General features: G+C 37.9%; 1 protein-coding gene across 13 annotated transcripts in view; it reads right to left on the bottom strand.

Annotated features, from left to right (window-relative positions):
- The window catches only part of fnbp1b (formin binding protein 1b), a 269,577-nt gene that overhangs the window by 191,325 nt on the left and 58,896 nt on the right, over positions 1–19,356 (bottom strand). For 7 of the 13 annotated variants that reach the window (XR_010958142.1, XM_067969833.1, XM_067969828.1 and 4 more), the window contains exons 1-2: positions 12,600–12,682; positions 6,632–6,747 (exon numbers count right to left, since the gene is read on the bottom strand). Coding sequence is in view for 12 of the 13 variants with exons in the window: in XM_067969833.1 (XP_067825934.1) it covers positions 6,632–6,747; positions 12,600–12,641 (158 nt within the window). In the remaining variant the exon portion in view is untranslated. Of the gene's footprint in view, positions 1–6,631; positions 6,748–12,599; positions 12,684–19,356 lie in introns of those variants that run through there. The other 6 variants (XM_067969834.1, XM_067969835.1, XM_067969826.1 and 3 more) reach the window with 4 other exon arrangements.

The raw sequence follows: 19,356 nt of genomic DNA on the forward strand, positions 1-19,356 counted from the left end.
ATTGCCCAGATATATCACGAACAAAAAACAGGATAAATCTAATCCAGCCAATTACCACCTGCCAGCCCCACATCCCAGCCATCAGTAAAATGATGAAGCAGTCAATAGTACCATCAAGCAATGCCTACATTCAGTTTAGATTCTGCCAGAACCACCCGGCCCCAGATCTTGTCACAGCCTTGGAATCACAGAACTATAATAGCACAGAAGGAGGCCATTCGGCCCATCAAACCCGTGCCGGCTCTTTGTAAAAGCAATCCAGTTAGACCCATTCCCCTGCTCTTTCCCCGTAGCCCTACAAATTTTTCTCTTCAAATATTTATCCAATTCCTTTTTGAAAGCCACGATCGAGTCTGCATCCACCATCCTTTCAGGCAGCGCATTTCAAATCATAACTACTCCTTGCGTAAAAAAGTTTTTCCTCCCGTCCCCTTCGCTTCTTTTGCCAATCGCCTTAAATCTGTGTCCTCTGATTCTCGACCCTTCTGCCAATGGGAACACTTTCTCGGTTTACTTTATCTAAACCCTTCATGATTTTGAATACCTCTATCAAATCTTCTCTCAACCTTCTCTGCTCTAAGGAGAACAACCCCAGCTTCTCCAGTCTATCCACGTAACTGAAGTCCCTCATCCCTGGAACCATTCTAGTAAATCTTTTCTGCACCCCCTCTAAGGCCTTTAAATCCTCCCTAAAGTGCGGTGCCCAGAATTGGACACAATACTCCAGTTGTGGCCGAACCAGTGTTTTATAAAGGTTCAACATAACTACCTTGCTTTTGTACTCTAAGCCTCTATTTATAAAGCCCAGGATCCCGTATGCTTTTTAAACCACTTTTTCAACCTATCCTGCCACCTTAAAAGATTTGTGCACATATATCCCCAGATCTCTCTGTTCCTGCACCCCCTTTGATCCTTGATCCATACATGGATTCAAGAGCTAAATGCCAGATGAGAGGTGAGAATAGTTGCCCTTGAGACCGAGGCAGCATTCAAACACGTATGGCACCAAGTAGCCAGAGTTAGATGAAGGGATCGAGTGTAATGTATCCAAGTTTGCTGACGATACAAAGCTAGGTGGGAAAGTAAGCTGTGAGGAGGATAAAAAGAGTCTGCAAAGGGATACAGTCAGGTTAAGTGAGTGGCAAGAAGATGGCAGATGGAGTATAACCTAGGGAAATGTGGGGTTATTCACTTTGCTAGGATATGGCAGGAATTGGATTAATGAGATTCGAACAGAGAGAAATGGACCAGGAGAGATTGGAAATGGCAGGTAGTGACACATTGGAGAATCTTAGTAAGTAAAGGGAAGGGCAGTAGTTGGAGTCAATTGTGGACTTTGAAGATGGAACGGGGAATATTGCCTATACAAAGGGAGCCATTAATCATGTCAATGAGCACTGGGCCAAAGAAATGTTTTTGTCCTTCCAATGGACAACATAAGAAGCCAAGAGTCAAGTGGATAGTCTTGAATCGGAAAAAAAAAATCCATGAGCTCTTCAAACTTGGCATTGGAAACGAGAATGGTGAGTGTGGAAAAAGCGGGTTAGAGTAAAACAGGATTGTCCTTACCCTCCAGGATAATTGTGCAGTGAGATGGTGTTAGTTGAGGTGGTCCAGCTAAATCTGACAGTGGACAACCTGGCCTGGCATGTACCAGGTGCGCTCAAGTCTTACAGCTTTCAAATTTGTTTGTGCGTAAGTGTGAATGGTACATGGAGAAATGGTGGGGTGGGAAATCAATGAGGGGTTTGATGGGGACAAAAGAAGCAATAGTGGAAGCAAATGAGCTGCTTAGATCAACAGTGATGTTGTGGTAGGTGAAGGGCCTGAGGAGAGAAAATTAAAAGTTAGAGAGGGTGCTGGTGAGGGAGCTTGGTGGGGGAAGAAAGGTGTGGAATCAGGCAGCATAGACGGACATTGAGAGAGACTGGAAAGTGTTCAGTCTTTCACTGAGATCAACGGGTGGCAAGTTCTTGTGTGATAGCGTGGTTGATATAGTGGCCATGACTGCAGATGGGGTATTTCTGTGCATGGTGAAGTTCTGTGAGGACAGAGAAATTGGTGAAGGGGCAAGATGAATTTAAGTGAAAGCTGAAATCATGAAGGATGATGAGCTGTTCAGTGCAAAAGATAAGTGTGGAAAAGAGGGAGGAGATGTCAGCAAGCAAATCACCATAGGATTTGAGAGGGCAGTAGACAACAAGGACTTCAATAAAGAGGTAGAAGAGATTCAAGAGGGTGTTCACGAAAGTCAGGTTTGAACAGTTTCCAAATGTTGTCTAAGCCTTCAGATTTGTTACAACAAAATTATACATTCTTAATTCATACAGTAGAATGGATAGAAAACTGATAGCTACCCGCCAGTGTTGCCATTTAAAATGTAAGCAGGTGGTGCAGACTAAACCAGGGATGTTTGTTGTACATCCCACCCAACTATAATCAAACAGTGGTCCTCCAGACAGCGTGTGATATAGCGCAGACATAATATGACCACTATTGGATTTCTCCAGCAGATGCAGAGGGAGATAGAACTAAGTGAATTAAAAGTGCACCATAACAATTACAAACTTCCCTTTGATTTTTTTTTAAGAAGTGCTCCCAGAGGACTAAGTCTTCAGATATGTTATAACCTAGTTACAAAAGATACAATATATCATCATTAGAAAATTAAACAAAGCACATTGTTTCTTTTAAGCCTTGATGTGTTCATCAATTTTTGAATTTGATTATTCGTCACTCAGAGAATTTATATTAAGATTTGAGAAATCAGTTAGTGTACAATACTGCTCAATAGAGTACAAACTTAATTAAATGTAGCAATCCAATTTACCAACATAAGTAATAGTTAGCAATTCATCTTTGTCTCCTGCCATGTCAGATCCTTGTATGATAAAAGGCATGACAACTGCATTCCTCATTCTGTGCAAGAAGCTTCTACTGTGTGTGTTGCTGGCTGAATTTCTAATACAGTGTACTATAAAATTTCCATTACCTGAAATTACAACGAAAGCATATTTCAACATGGTATGATTCACAATTGACATTGCATCAGTATCAAGCAGTTGCTGCTCCTCATTTCCTTTCGGACATGTCCAGAAAATCGCACATTCTGCATTCAGATTTTATGGCCCTGTTTATAAGAATCCTGGGATGAGAGGGTTGTCCGAAGAGGAGAGATTGAGTAGAATGGGCCTATACTCTGGAGTTTAGAAGAACAAGAGGTGATCTCATTGAAATGTACAAGATTCTGAGGGGGCTTGACAGGGTAGATGCTGAGAGGATGTTTCCCCTGGTTGGAGAGTCTAGAACTAGGGGACATAGTCTCAGGATAAGGGGTCAGACACTTAGGACTGAGATGGGGAGGAATTTCTTCACTCAGAGGTTTGTGGGTATTTGGAATTCTCTACCCCAGAAGGCTGTGGCTCTGGAGTCGTTGAATATGTTCAAGGCCGAGAAAGGTAGATTTTTGGACTCTAGGGGAATCAAGGGATAGGGGAAATTGGGCAGGAAAGTGGAGTTGAGATTGAAGATCAGCCATGATCTTATTGAATGGCGGAGCAGGCTCGAGGGGGCTGTATGGCCTATTCCTGCTCCTATTTCCTATATTTATGTTCTTATGATCCAAGTCTAAAAGCAATCATTCTTTGGCAGCAGCTACTTGGTCAATTGGCAAGGTAGACACAATTATATTTAGAGAAAATTAAATTCCTCAGTTCACATTATCTAATAAGAATTGATTTCAAAGCTTTGCTCTCAGTTTCATTTAATTATTGAAGGCTCATATTTTTGTAGCCGACTTTCGAAGGCAAGAATTGCAAACTACTTTTATTTCATAAATGGTTAAAGTCTATATGCATTCACCAATCATTTCTTGGGTTTCTCTTGCACCACTGTTTCGAATCTTTGGGAATGCAAATAAATAACATAAGGCAGCACAGAACTGAAAAACACCATGCTGTCAATCAGTCAAATCACTTCATATTTATCCAAATTATACAACTTTTGCCACTTGTGAAATCTGCTAATTTTCTAATTTATGCAATCTCTCTCTATTTAGTTCATTTGCTCTATATTAGAAGTTTGCAGTTCAGAAAGAGACTATTAAAACCATTGCGTCTCTGCCAGTTTGTTGTCAGAGCAATTTATAAGATAATTCCACTTTCCTGCTCTTTCCCTTTATCCTTATATCTTTCTCTGCTTCAAATGGTAATATTCACTCCCCTTAAAAACGGCAATGGTCTCTGCCTCAACTACCACCTGTGGCAAAACATTCTACACTCCAACTCACTGAATAAAGAAACTCTGCTAGCCTCTCTGCTAATTCTCTTAGTCATGATGTGGAGATGCCGGTGATGGACTGGGGTTGACAATTGTAAACAATTTTACAACACCAAGTTGTAAACAATTGTAAACAATTTTACAACACCAAGTTGCTGGACTATAACTTGGTGTTGTAAAATTGTTTACAATTCTCTTAGTGACAATTTTAAAGTTATGATCCCTTGTCACTGACTAACTAACCTGGATAAATAGTCATTCCCTATATCCTGTATCAAAATCCATTACAATGTTTAAAACCTTCACTAAATTTCCTCTTAGCCTTTCTTACCTCTCCCACAACAAAGTTTGATATCAAAGTTAAACACTGCAAACAGTACACAACAAACAGTAATAGCTCAAACACTAATTGCCGAGGTACCCTGCTAGTTATCACTTTCCATGCTTTTGCACCTCTACAGTACAACTATCTTTGTTTCCTCTGAGTAAACCAGTTTCTGATCCACTAAAAAAAACTCCTCCATTATGTGCTTTCCAATCACAGACCGAACTCCGGTGCAGCACTGTTCCCCTAATCCATCAGGTCTATTACTTCTTTGAGAAATTCTAATAGTTTTGTCAGGCACAACCTCCCTCCCATAGAATCATGTTGACTTCCTTATTATTCTATAATTCTCTAGATACTTCATTCTTCCCTCCTTCAGGACAACTCTAATGTTTTGCCTACCATAGATATTGGGCTTACTGACCCAAGGTTATCTTTATATCTCTGTTTACAAATTGGTGTTATGCCAGTCCTTAGCTACCATCATGTTTCCTTTGATTCCAAAGCAAAATGAAATCATATGAAGAAATTTTTCAATGAAGAATCCAGAATATTTCATATTAACATCTTAATATTGCTGTTAATAAATGTAAACTAGTGACCCTCAAGTGTACAGCAAGCAATCAGGAAAGCAAACGGAATGTTGGCCTTTATTGCAAGAGGGTTGGAGTACAAAAGTAAGGAAGTGTTACTACAATTGTACAGGGCTTTAGTGAAACCTCACCTGGAGTACTGCGTACAGTTTTAGTCTCCTTATCTAAGGAAGGATATCCTTGCCTTAGAGGCAGTGCAGCAAAGGTTCACTAGATTAATTCCTGGGATGAGAGGGTTGTCCTATGGGCCTATGCAAAGAATGAGAGGTGATCTAATTGAAACATATAAGATTATGAGAGGGCTTGACAGGGTAGATGCTGAGAGGTTGTTTCCCATGGCTGGAGAGTCTAGAACTAGGGGGCAAAGTCGCAGGATAAGGGGTCAGCCATTTAAGACTGAGATGAGGAGGAATTTCTTCACTCAGAAGGTTGTGAATCTTTGGCATTCTCTACCCCAGAGGTCTGTGGATGCTGAGTCGTTGAATATATCCAAGGCTGAGATAGACAGATTTCTGGACTCCAGGGGAATCAAGGGATATGGGGATCCGGCAGGAAAGTGGAGTTGAGGTCGAAGATTACCCATGATCTGATTGAATGGCAGAGCAGGTTTGAGGGGCCACGTGGCCTACTCCTGCTCCTGCTTCTTATGTTCAAACTGCTTTTCCATATGGTGGATTACCAGAGATCTCTAATTTTGACGGTAAAGCCTCTGCAGATGACTGTACATCTTCGTTTGCCCTGTTGATACTGGTTGCAGATAAATAAAATTGTTGTTGGTTTGATAATTACCCTACCCCAAGTCATCACTAGCCTTTCATAGCAGAAGAGTTTATTAGAATGGATCTTGATACCATCTCTTTAATTCTGCAAGTAATTAAATTCCAACAGCGTCTGGACAATGCTTTTTCTATAAGCATCTTACAACTATTCAACATACAAACTGTGAATTTATGGAGAATATTTCTTCATTTACAGCAGTGTTGTCCAATAGAAATTGCTGACTAGCCACCGTTTTAACCACACACATTAATTTTAGCAGAAAATGCCTTACATGCACTCACGGAATACAGGTAAATATACTTCTCTTGTGTATATATTTACTTAACATCTCCCACCATTCATTAACGAAGGAAGTAAAATACTCAACGATCAAAAAACACTTGCACACTCTGTTTTTTGTGTTCTAATTTTACCAATAAACGTACAAATGGGTTAAAATACACATGCTTACACCATGCGGATACGAGTATTTAGATCACATACCCAATGACTGTGTACGTTACTCATTTTTTATTTACTGATCAAAAATACAACTGGCCATATCTGGATTCCCAATTAGCCATACGTGGCTAGTGTATTGGACAACACTAATTTACAGTATTCTCTGCAAGAAGTATCATAATTGAACGCTTTTATTACTTTTCAAAGTACTCACCTAAGCTGCTTTGCATAGCTGATCTCAATATCTGTTCTGTCCTTAACAAACTTGTTGTATCTCTCCATAAATTCAATTCCCCATTGTGTGTGTTTTTCCAAGTTGTCAAACTGATCCTGTAGGGCAGAGAAAGATTATAATCATTTTCTTTCCCTTTTGTCAGGTTTCAAGCCCATTTTTAATTGATATATATTTTCACTCATCCAAGATCACATTTCCCAAATCAAATCCACTTATCATTGGCAATACATGGTTTTACCCCATTTTCATGTGGAAAATAAATATTAATGTATTTTGGAATTACAATTAAACTGCAAATCTTCTCAGATGTTTAAATGGTTTATAGAATATGAATTTCATATTTCCACATTTACTTGGGAATGTAAAAATTCTCATAATAGTGTATTACATTCCTATACAGTACTGGAATATGGACTGCTGCACACTGCACTGGAGAACCATGCACACATTCCTAGATGAAGTGCTTTGGGCTAAAACTCAAAATTTTGGCTTACACTTGGTGACAAATTACCTACTCTATTTTAAACCACACTGTAATCGAGTCAAGAAGTCAATAAGGAACCAAGTAAATGAGTGAGAGAACTGGAGAATTTGTTTATGAATAAGTATTTTTAATTTGAAATGAAAAGGGTACAAGTTTTTCCCTTTTAAAAAGCCACAATTTCTGTACAGCCTTATTCATCTTGATCAGAAAACAAATCATGTATTATGTTTATGGAAATCTCAGTTTGTAATCAGGGCTCAATATGCAAACACAAGTGAGGATTGATATAATTTATTTCAGTGGAATGTATGCATGCATCAGACACTGCATCAAGTACATGTGCAAATCACTTTCCTGGAAACATTGGAAGAATGGGCAGCCTGAGTTATCAAGCAGATGCAGAAAAAGAGACGCAGTGGTAAGATGCAATGACTGCTTGAAACTCAAATTAATCTTTGTATGAAACCTGTTGAAGAGGTAAATGTACTTAGAACATCGACCAAACTGTAAACACAGATTTTTCATTATATTTCATGTCTGACGTTCAATTGCCAGTATAAAACAAGGTGCTTCATTTCTTCAGGATTTAATAAATAATGCCACTGCTGTAATCATTTTATTAGTTTTTCTTAACTGGGTAATACTCCAGTACCACACAAAGCTGAAAGAAGCCAGACCAAATGCACCACAAGTTTATCAGAGGAATTATACTATTAGACATCCCTTTTTCAGCAGAGCGAATGTCTTCCCCCCTATATTTTTTCAAGCAAGTCACTACTCTAACATACTCTTATAACTCTCAGTTAATGGTCTCATTCTTAAAACTGTGTTCAAAACTTCAAAATGCTCAAACTGATCCTTCAGTTTTGTCAAAATAATTTTGTACAACTCATCATATGACCTGAACCTTAGACTCTATTGTTAAATTCAAGGGAAAGTGAGATAGTATTTTGGGGGTAAAATTATTTTAAGAGTAGAGATAAGTACAGTATTTTTTTGAACCAGCATTTTTTTTTGGGGGGGGGGGACCAGCCAGATGGACCACAAAAAGTCTTTCCCACTTCTAGTAATTCCAATTTAATTAGAATGCCACACTACAGAATAATTAAGAAAAATAATGAACCGTGGACACATCATAAAATATCCATAAGTGACAAAATAAAATGCATGATTCTATTTTATATAATGGGCTGTGTCTAATGCCTTTAACAAGATTTTCTTCCAACTTTTTTCCCATAATGTCACCGCACCAATTTAAATTTTACTTACAATACCATACTGAAGAAAATCATGCACTGCACTGTCTCAACAACCCACGGGATATTATATACAGTTAATCACAAAAATCTGCCATTTATGTTATTTAGATTGTATTATTATTGTGACAAAATAAAACAATTTTATCAAACAGATGAATCCACACCCATTGTTTAAATATTGCATCCAATGACTGCTCTTTGTGTCCCCTCTAATTGCTAGCCAGTAGTTAATGATTCATAACTTACTGACTGGTATGTTTTTACAAACAAATTTTGGCTAGAAATTGCAGTGCAAATATTAAAATGCAAACATTTAATGCCTTCATATGAAATTCCTGTCCCAACTACTTTAAAACAGCAACAGCATTTCATGTCAATGTTGGTACACTAATACCTATACATCCCAATTTAAAGGCCTTAATTTTCCTGTCAAACCAAAAAAGAACTGTTACTTGAAAATAAACATAAAATAGGTTCAGTCAGAACCATCTACTGAGGGATTTATATGACTAAGTAGGCTGGCTTCTGGAATAAGAGTCTTTAAGCCACTTAAAACAGTTATCAACTTTTAATTTATCCACCTCTCCAGCCTCTGCTCTAGGATAAAACCATCTCAATCATATATAACAGATGTGGAGATGCCGGTGATGGACTGGGGTTGACAATTGTAAACAATTTTACAACACCAAGTTATAGTCCAGCAATTTTATTTTAAATTTTAAATTTAAAATAAAATTGCTGGACTATAACTTGGTGTTGTAAAATTGTTTACAATATATAACAGACTCATCACTGTACTGCTAAATACAATGGATTGTCATCTTCCCCTCTATCCCTGAAACACAACAGAAATCACACATTCAAGTGTGAAAAACATTAAAAAGAGAGGAAATGTCATACCATGCTACTTTTTTCTCACCTGGATCCAGAAATTCACAAGCAGCTGTCAATCTACAAAGTTCCCTCACTATACAGCAATTTAACTCTGGTCGTCTTTATTTAGAGCAATTGGATTTTGTGGTCTTTAAAAGGACAGCTTAAACGTAGCTCTATTTTAGCAACACAATATACAATATATCCCAACAAGCTGTGGTAAAACTGTTAGAAATAACAAGTACAGTTCCAATTATTTATCTTACTTGCTTTGCTTAATTACATGCAAAGCTACTTCTGGATATAGTTATTCATAATCACAGAAGCATTTAAGAAACAAATACTTCACACGACCCTGGTGCAAGGTTCATTGGAGGATCAAAGGCTTGGGAAAAAAATAGCATGTTATTTAAAGACTTAAAATTATCGAATTAGGAGTAAAAATGAAAATCAGGCAGAATTTTTTCATTCAAAGGTAGTAGAGTTGTGAAATAAATCACCAATGAAGGCCATTCATTCAAGCAGACAGTATAAATAGGTTCAAGAGACAATCAGATACATTTCTGAGGGAAGTGTTGAAGGATATGGTGAGAAGGCAGGTCGGTTTGATCTATGAACAAGGATGGGATTTGATAAGGATGGGGTATAGTGGCCTTTTTTTTGTTCCTAAAATTGTTCTGTTCTAACTCAACCAGATAGCTGCACATACAGCAATATTCTTACTGAATGGGAGCTGAAAACATGAGAAAATGACAGCCTTGATTTTCCCCCCGTTCTATTTGTTTGTGGATCTATATTTCAACGTGATATCACAAAACTATAGATACAACAAATTCTACATGAGGTTAAAACTATTAACATCCTCAGTAATGAGGTTAGAGTAACTTTGTGGTTTATAATTTTAGATGCTGAATTAATTCTGCACATCACACCAGTAAGAAAAATAACTTTGATTAAGGTATTAAGTTTCATCCTTATCTACAAATCTACCACCAATCTACGAACACTACACTTTATAAACACTGGGCTTCCAGAATACAAATTACAAGATCAAAATAAAGGGGCCTCCAATGCACAGTGCTGTGCTCATTTCTTGCAGCATGAAGAAAAGATTCACAGTCTAACAAACCATTGTATTTCAAGTTGGTAGTAGTTCTGTAAATAATGATATACAAAATCGTATTTTCCAGTTAAGTATCAGTAAGTTAAAACCTGAACAGCAAATAGTTAAAATCTCTTGGTAAATAAGACACAGACTTTAAAGATTCTTTCAACGACCTTTGGCAGTTATTGTCAGAAGTTTACTTTTAACAAAAAAGTGGAAAACAAACTCTAGCAATGGTTCAGCCTGCAACAATACCCATTTTAATCAGCTTTTTCAACATTTTCTGTTTTGATTTCAGATTTCCAGTAGTCAGTTTTATTCCATATCTAATGCAAAACAGACAAGGACGGCAATCACTTCCAACTACAATACACAGAAATATCCAGTGACCAAAAACTGCTGAATTTTCTCTACTTCTGGGCTTCACTATTTGAATGACTTTGAATGTTATGTATTTTAGAAAAATAAAAATTTTCAAACTAAGAGAAGTGTTTGCTACAATACTAAAAAATAATTGAAGTCAGATTGGGGGAATGTCTGCAAAAGACATCAGTTCACTTTCAGTAAAGTAATCATTTTGCAATTTCAGAAAGAAACCTGGTACTTTCCAGAAAATGTCATTACCAGTCTCGACAGGCATGTGGATTTAAAAAAAAGTTATCTATAAAATAATGGATTAAAAACTGGGTTAAGCAACCATCCTGATTTAATCTGTTAAATCAATCATTATCACAACCATGTATTTTGCACTGTGATGTGGCACAAGATGTTTTTTCACTAAATGTAGAACGCATGCATTTAACATGGAAAATATTTTGACATTCAAGATGCTGTCATCAGGCTTCCTTTTAAGAGTTTCCTAAAGCACCGGCAGTACACTCAACATCAACAACTTGCATTTATATAACACCTTTAACATAGTAAAACATCCCAAGACTCTAGATATATTTGACATTGAACACTTAACTTGCTTTCACACAGAGCAATTTTATACAGGCACTTCTTCAAAAAGTAATGGGGAATATCCAACGCAGAGTTACCACAAGATACACTGGTGAAATTTTTAAATGACTGCACTGGTGGCAGAAACATGGCAGCAGGGCACTCATCTGACATTTTGGCCCAGGCTGGTGCAAAGAATGGGAAGACCAAGAAAGACTCAAAACAAAAATAAACGTGTAAAAAAAATATAAAAATACAGAACAGATTCGTGCTGACAGTATCCATGGAAATATCTGGAAAATATACAAAAATATTTAATCTGTAATGGAAAAGATTATTTTTAAATACAAAAAAGATCAAACAGTCTTATTACTATCACTGATCTGAAAGCCTGGTGCACCAGCACACACCTCTCAGCTTCCCCACAACTGATTTTGCAACTACAAAACACCCAATTGCTGTGACAAATAGAAATCTGCTCTGCAAAACAACCACATTGCAATGCATTTGAGGATTTAATTGCTGGTGATGTTATAATTTGTGTCCAATATAGGTAACACCATATTGAAAAATTGCTGATCAGTTTAATAAAATTCAAACATTAATCGTGAGCGTGTGTTTTTCAGAAGAGGTAAAACTCATCAACCTTCCGTTCTCATTCAGCTATCGCAGAATGATTTAAACTTGTACAATATATAACATTTTCAATACAAAAAAGTACTTGACACTTAACACACAAGTTACCCACCACAGAGATTACAATCTGAAAGAGACACAGCATTAATGAAAAATTTAGCCTTAGGATACAACAAAATAGTGCTTTTTCCAAGAGACAGATACTTTAAATGATCAATAACTAAGTGATAACGTGTTTGAGATCTTTCAAGGATTTTTTTATTCTTCAAATGCAGGCTTTCATCCCATTTTTACTTGTATTGAAAACCTTATCAAGAATATGAAATAATGTTGTGGTAACCATTATTAAGGTCAATTCTAAACTTAATACATTCTTCAAATCTAAATTCTGCAGCACTCTTCAAAATGTTTCATCAGTCTGACCAATACAAAGTCAAATTTATAAGTGTTCAGTCACTAATAATTTATATGACAGAATGGTTTCCCTAAACTAAGTGGTAAACTTGGTTATTGGAGGAAGTACAATAATTTATATATTAGTATATTTCAATATAATAAAACAGTTAACAAATATCTTCTAATCCCAGACCTGGTGGTATTAGATTACAAAGAACTGCCACATTCCTACAAATTACTTCCTCACTTTACCTTTGTATGGCTCCAACAGTCTCCCATCTTTACCTCAACCATTACCAGAGTCAGGGATGCTTAGCAAAAATCTTGTTCATATTACTTCAAGTCAGAAACATCGTAAATGACACAGAAAGTCGTCTGCTTCACAAGTATACCTGCAACTATGTCTGTGTCATGACATAAACTCATTGGTATGATTCTACCCCTCTTCATGGCCAATCGGTATAAAACCTGCAGCAGCATGTGCCTGACCACATCCTGTAATGATCGAGCTTCAAGCACATTTCAAACCACACAGCTCAAAGAGCAGACAGTTACTAAGCTATACTGCCTGTAGCAATTACCGTTTAAAATCGGGGTGCAGCTCAAAATCAGAATTACCTAGGTTCCGTCCTCTCTTAGATCAGCCTAATTTTTTTTTTAAAACAATGACAAACTGCAACTTCAAACTATGAAGTGAGCGGAGAGAAGGAAAAAAGGGTTAAGACATTTTTATAGAGCAAACTATAGGAGTAGAAAAGGGGGAAAATAATGATGGTGTAAACTTTTCTACTTTTTAAATGATAACTTGCTTTTCCCACCAAAAAAATTCAACCACTGCAAAAATTTGAAGAACAAATTAACTATGCTAATAGGAGTAAAATATTTTAAAATATGAAAATTAGGCTGACTGGAAAATAGGGATTATTACAATTCAAAAGCAGAAGTAAAATCTTAATAAAATTTGGGGGTGATAGATGAGTATATTATGCTGAGAGCAAACATGTTAATTAGTCATAAAATTAATTATAAATAGATTGGCGACAATTTTAACCTAACCCACATATCAGGAAACTGACATGACGGGTGCAACGCTGGTTTTGCACCCGCTCGATTGTACTCAGCATTGGGAGAAAAAGAGGAAAAAAAAAGAAAAAGGAGACAGACAGACAGATAGATAGTGGACGGCCTGCAGCATACAATATGGCCACGACCACATCTAAATACACAAATTGATATTTAGGAGTGCAAATTGCACTGTTCAATTCATGGTTTTTAGAGTTATGTTTTAAGAGAACAAGAAAAGAAGATGAAACAAAGTAGTTATAATAAAAAAAAACTAGCAGGAAAATAATCTCAACAATCCAGGAAGGACTGAATTATGTGCTTTATGGAGAAGTAATCTCTTTTCAGGAACTTAAAAAGAGATTATATCTCATTTGTATTTGTGCTTCTTCCTGTCTCATTATAAACATTTTCTTAAGTAGATTATTTTTAGAGCAATAAATGCCACAAAAACATTCAGCTTTGGTGGCTGAAATTATCTGAAGAAGCAAAACATAAATAGCAGCAGTATGTAACAACAATGAAACTTTGCACATAAAAAAACTATAACACTGATATCCCAGCAACCTGAAAGCAGCCTGTAATATTTATTACACCTCCTGCTTGATTACAAAACTTTATGATATTCATCATTAATCACTAACAAATCTACAATGGTCTTTTTTAAATAAGATAACCATAAAAATATGGAGTGTCACACCATTATAAAACCGCATTAAAATGAAGGAATCTTATTTATTGCTGTGAATTGTAAACCAGGTTTAACCGCAGTGACTTCAGAAAAGTAACATCTCTCATTAGGCAACCTATTGGAAGGCTTGAAATATAACTGCAGAACTTCAAGGGATTCAGTCAGCTGCCAAATTTATTTGTAAACAATTTTACAACACCAAGTTATAGTCCAGCAATTTTATTTTAAATTCACAAGCTTTCGGAGACTTCCTCCTTCCTCAGGTAAATTTATTTGTGCCAGACCCGCAAATGACTTTACCTCAACACTTAACAGTTAAGTCCATTTTTCTGCCATTTTCAGCAACGTTTGCTGAAATGCCATGGGTAAATAATGACTGTAACAGTATTTTCTTAAGACAGTTTCAAAATATCTCTCAAAACTATCCCAAGACTGGGACAGTGAAAACAACACAGTTTTTGTGGGATGTTAATATTACTAACTTTATAGATTTATAACATATATATTAAAAACAGCAGATCTGCTCAGACAGTTAATATAAAACAATCACTTGCCCCAAAATTAATTTTTTTCCGATATCATATAAAAACAGAAATTGGTCTTATAAGTTGCAACTTTGACTTTCTTTTCCCCAGAGTCATGTCCATATTTTACTACTTTGTTAATATATGGACTTTTCCCTAATAAATGTAACTGTGTCAATGCTGGAAAAAAGGTTCTTTTTTTAATGTGTAACATCTGTTTTTTCTGCTTTACATCACATCACCCCTACTCAGATTTTCTTGGAACCATTCGAACAAAATGTGTGTGCGCAATTACAATCACAGCAACATTCCTTTGAATAGGTCACTCAGTAGGAAATTTTGGAAATACACACTGCTCTGTGACCTTACAATTTCAGTCCATTCAGAATAGCTGAAATGCACAAGTCAATGCCAAATATGCCGCGGACTCAGTTACAAGGTACTCAGACAGACTCCAAGGAGTTCTTGGCCAGTACCAATAGATTCCTCAATGAAGCAAGAAATTACCTAAAAGATAGTGCTCCAAAGTGATATACGTTAACAGCAGACTATTCAAAATATGAGGTGTTTAAACTGACTATCATAGAATCATACAGCAAAGGAGGCCATTCGTTCCATCGTGCCTGTGCTAGCTCTCAAAGAGCTATCAATTAATCCCACTGCCCTGCAAATTTTTCCTTTTTAAGTATATATCCAATTCTCTTTTGAAAGTTACTATTGAATCTGCTTCCACCACCCTTTCAGGAAATGCATTCCAGATCATAACAACTCGCTGAGTAAAAAAAATTCTCCTCGTCTCTCCTGACTCTGTTGCAATTATAATGGCATCAGTGCAAGTTGTTTCTCCCCAAGTAATACTTTGAACATATATACATTTGTGCAGTGAATTGTTTTAACTAACAATACTGTCTTACCTAGTCACAATTCAAAACATTGTAATGCAGACAGCTGACAGCTTCAGGTAAAACAAGGTCAAGGAGGCCTCCTGGTCAACTGATCTATGTTGATCATCACATGGAGGAAGTTAAGGGAAGCCAGAGTGTAGAATGTATTCTGGGTGGGGGATTTCAATGTCCACCACCAACAGTGACTCGGTAGTACCACCACTGACCAAGCTGGCCAAGTCTTGAAGGCCAGTACGGCCATACTGTGCCTGTGTCAGTGGTGAGGAAACCAACATGAGGGAATAACCTACTTGAGCCCATGCTCAACAAACCTGTCACAGACACGCCTGTCCATTATTGGCAGATGTAGACCTTGTGAAGACAAAGATGCATCTCCATTGCAAGAACACCCTCCATTGTGTAATGCAGCACTGCCACTATGCTAAATAGGACAGACTAAAGACAGGTCTCAGCCCAAAACTGGGCATCCATGAGATGCTGACAGCCATCAGCAGCAGAATTGTATACTACCACAATCTGTAACCTCATGTCCGGGCACATCTGTCACTCCTTGATCATCAAGCCAAAACCAACCCTGGTTCAATGCAGAGCGTAGATGGGTGTGCCAGAAGCAGCACCAGGCATACCTTAGAATGAGATATGTGCCTAGTGAAGTGACTACACAGGGCTACCTGCATGCAAAAGCAGCAGGCTATAGACAAAGCTGAGCAGTCCCACAAGCAACTGATCAGAGCAAAGCTCCGTTGCCCTACCACATCCAGTCAAGAATGGTGGTGGACAAACTGGCAACTAATGGGAGGAGGAGGCTCCATGAACATCCCCATCCTCAAACATGGTGGATCCTGCACAGAAGTGCAAGAACATAAGACCATAAGAAACAGGAGCAAGATTAGGCCATACGGCCCCTCGAGCCTGCTTCGCCATTCAATCAGATCATGGCTGATCTTCGACCTCAACTACACTTTGCTGCCTGATCCCCCATATCCCTTATTCCCCTAGAGACAAGGCTCAAGTACTTGCAAGTCAGCCATAAGTGCCCAGTGAATGATCCTATTTCACCTCCGCCCAAAGATCCCCACCATTATAGATACCAGTGTCCAACTAATTCGGTTCACTCCACGTGACATTAAGAAATGGCGAAGTGCATTGGACACAGCAAAGACTAGGGGCCCTGACAACATCCTGACTGTACTGCTGAAGACTTGTGGCACTAGAGCTAACTGCTCCCCATGGCAAGCTGTTTGGTACAACTATGACACACTGGCAACTCCCTGACAGTGTGGAAGATTACCCAGAAGTGTCCTTTCCTCAAAAAAACTGGATAAATCTGAATCTGGCAAATTAACACTCTATCAGCCTCTTCCCAATCATAAAGTCATGGATGGAGTCATCAATAGTGCCATCAAGTGACATCTAGTCACCAATAATCTGGTCACAATGCTCAGTTTGTGTTCCGTCAGGACTACTCAGCTTCAGTCTTCATCACAGCCTTGATCCAAGACATGGACCCAAGAGCTAAATGCCAGAAGAAAGATGGCAGTAGCTGCCCTTGACATCAAGGCAGCTTTCGAACAAGAATGGCACCAAAGAGCCCCAGAAAAACTGAATGGGAAAACCGTCCAAAGGTGGTCATACCTGATTCCTATTTGTGGGATCCTGCTGTACACAAAATGGCTGCTGCATTTCCTACATTACAACAGTTACTGCACTTCAAAAGTACTTAATTGGCCGTAAAGCACTTTGAGACACCCTGAGGTCATGAAAGAGACTATATAAATGTCTTTCCTTTAGATGCGAAAGAAAATGGCTGTGGTGGTCCATCACAGCCCCAGGACACCACTGCAGGAGTTCCTCAGGAAAGCATCCTAAGCCTAGCCATCTTCCACCTGCTTCATCAATGACCTTCTCTCCATCATAAGGTCAGGAGTTCAGTATTCAGCCAGATTCAGAATTCCTCTAATAATAAAGCATCCCACACCAGCCTACAGCACGACCTAGATAATATCCAGGCTTAGACTGACAAGTGACAGGTAACTTCGCACCACTTAAAGTGCCAGGTACCATCTCCAAAAATATCTCCCTATAATCAATGGCTCACCTTCATCCAGGACAAAGCAGTTTGTTTGATTGATGTCCCTGCCACTGGACTCACCCCCTCCACTGCAGCAACTCACTAACGTTACTTTGGCAGCACCTCCATTCCGTGACCACTACCAAGACAAGAGCATGTCATGGCATGGGAACACAATCACTTCCAAGTTACACATCATCCTGACTTGGACACATACTGCCGTTCCTTCATTGTCGCTGGATCAATATTCTGGAATTCCTTACCTAGCACCAATGTGGGCGCACCACCACATGGACTGCTGTGGTTCAAGGAGAAGACCCACCACCAGCTTCTTAGGGCAACTAGGGATGGGCACTAAATACAACCTTGCCAGCATTGCTCACATCCAGAGAACAAATTTTAAAAAGTCACAGCTGTGAAGGCGGTGAAATCAATCTCTGAGAATAACACAGTTCTCCGTCAAATAATTAATGTGCTAGCTTGGTTCAGTTGGTAGCACTTTTGCCTCTTTCAGCCACTCTACGATACCGTTAATTGTTTGTCAGATTGAAGTATTTTCTTCACTTTTCCATGCTTCATAAAAATTGGCAATTATTTTTCTGCAATACCCCTGTTAAGTTAGGAAAATTTATAAAATATAGCATGATAAAAAAAATGTATGAAAACTATCACAAAGATTGTTCCATGAACAAATTAGTACATAAAGTTTCCTTTGGATTGGTCATATAAATTTCTTTAATTTTAGGTTCAAATATTTTCAGTACAGCAATCCACCTTCGGATTTTTTTTTAAACTGGTCTTTCATATTCCTGTACAAGCACAGGGTTCGTCACAGACAATATTAAAGTGAATGAGGAATGCTCAGTATTTCAAAATTAAAAATCAACTTGTAATGTAACATGAGCACCATGAACAAAAGTCTCCTGCTGAAGGTGTTGAAAGGATAGCTGGAGTAAACCACAAAAAGCAGTCCAGATGTCATGAATATTATGTATGTAAATAGATCTATAAAGTGAAAGGAGCTAGTTTTTATAAAGTGCAGCAAAATTCTGTACTACAAACTGTGCTAGTCTTGTGCTGTTGTGTGTGCAGCTTTAAAATATGGAGTCTGTACTGGTATTGTTCAAAGAAATAACAAACATGACTAGACATAAGTATTTTTTCAAATTAACTGTGGAATATTAAAATAGTAGTCTGATGATGGGAAGACGTTGATCATTTATTCCTTTGTCATTCCTGAAGTCTTTAATGAGAAAGGATCTTAGCTCAGAAAATCAGGATGTAGAATCAGTATGAGTGGAGCTAAGAAATAACAAGGGCCAGAAAACACTGGTGGCAGTAGTTTATAGGCCCCATGACCGTAGTTGTAGTGTTGGACAGAGTATAAATCAGGAAATTAGAGGAGCATGTAACAGGGTAATGCAATAATCGTGGGGGACTTCAATGTGCACATAGACTGGGTAAACCAAATTGGCAAAAGTAGTTCGGAGGATGAATTCATGAAATGCATATTGTTTTCTAGAGCAATGTGTCGAGGAACCAACTAGGGAACAGGCTATTTTAGATCTAGTATCGTGTAATGAGAGTTGTTTAATTAGTAATCTTATAGTTAAGGATCCTCTGGGGCAGAGTGATCACAATATGATAGGATTTCACATCGAGTTTGAGAGTGATGTAGTTAAGTCCGAAGCTAGGGTCTTAAATTTAAACAAAGCCAATTACATAGATATGAGGGGCGAGCTGACGAAGGTAGATT

This window comes from Heptranchias perlo, chromosome 31, assembly GCF_035084215.1.
Source record: "Heptranchias perlo isolate sHepPer1 chromosome 31, sHepPer1.hap1, whole genome shotgun sequence".
NCBI classification, from domain to species: domain Eukaryota; kingdom Metazoa; phylum Chordata; class Chondrichthyes; order Hexanchiformes; family Hexanchidae; genus Heptranchias; species Heptranchias perlo.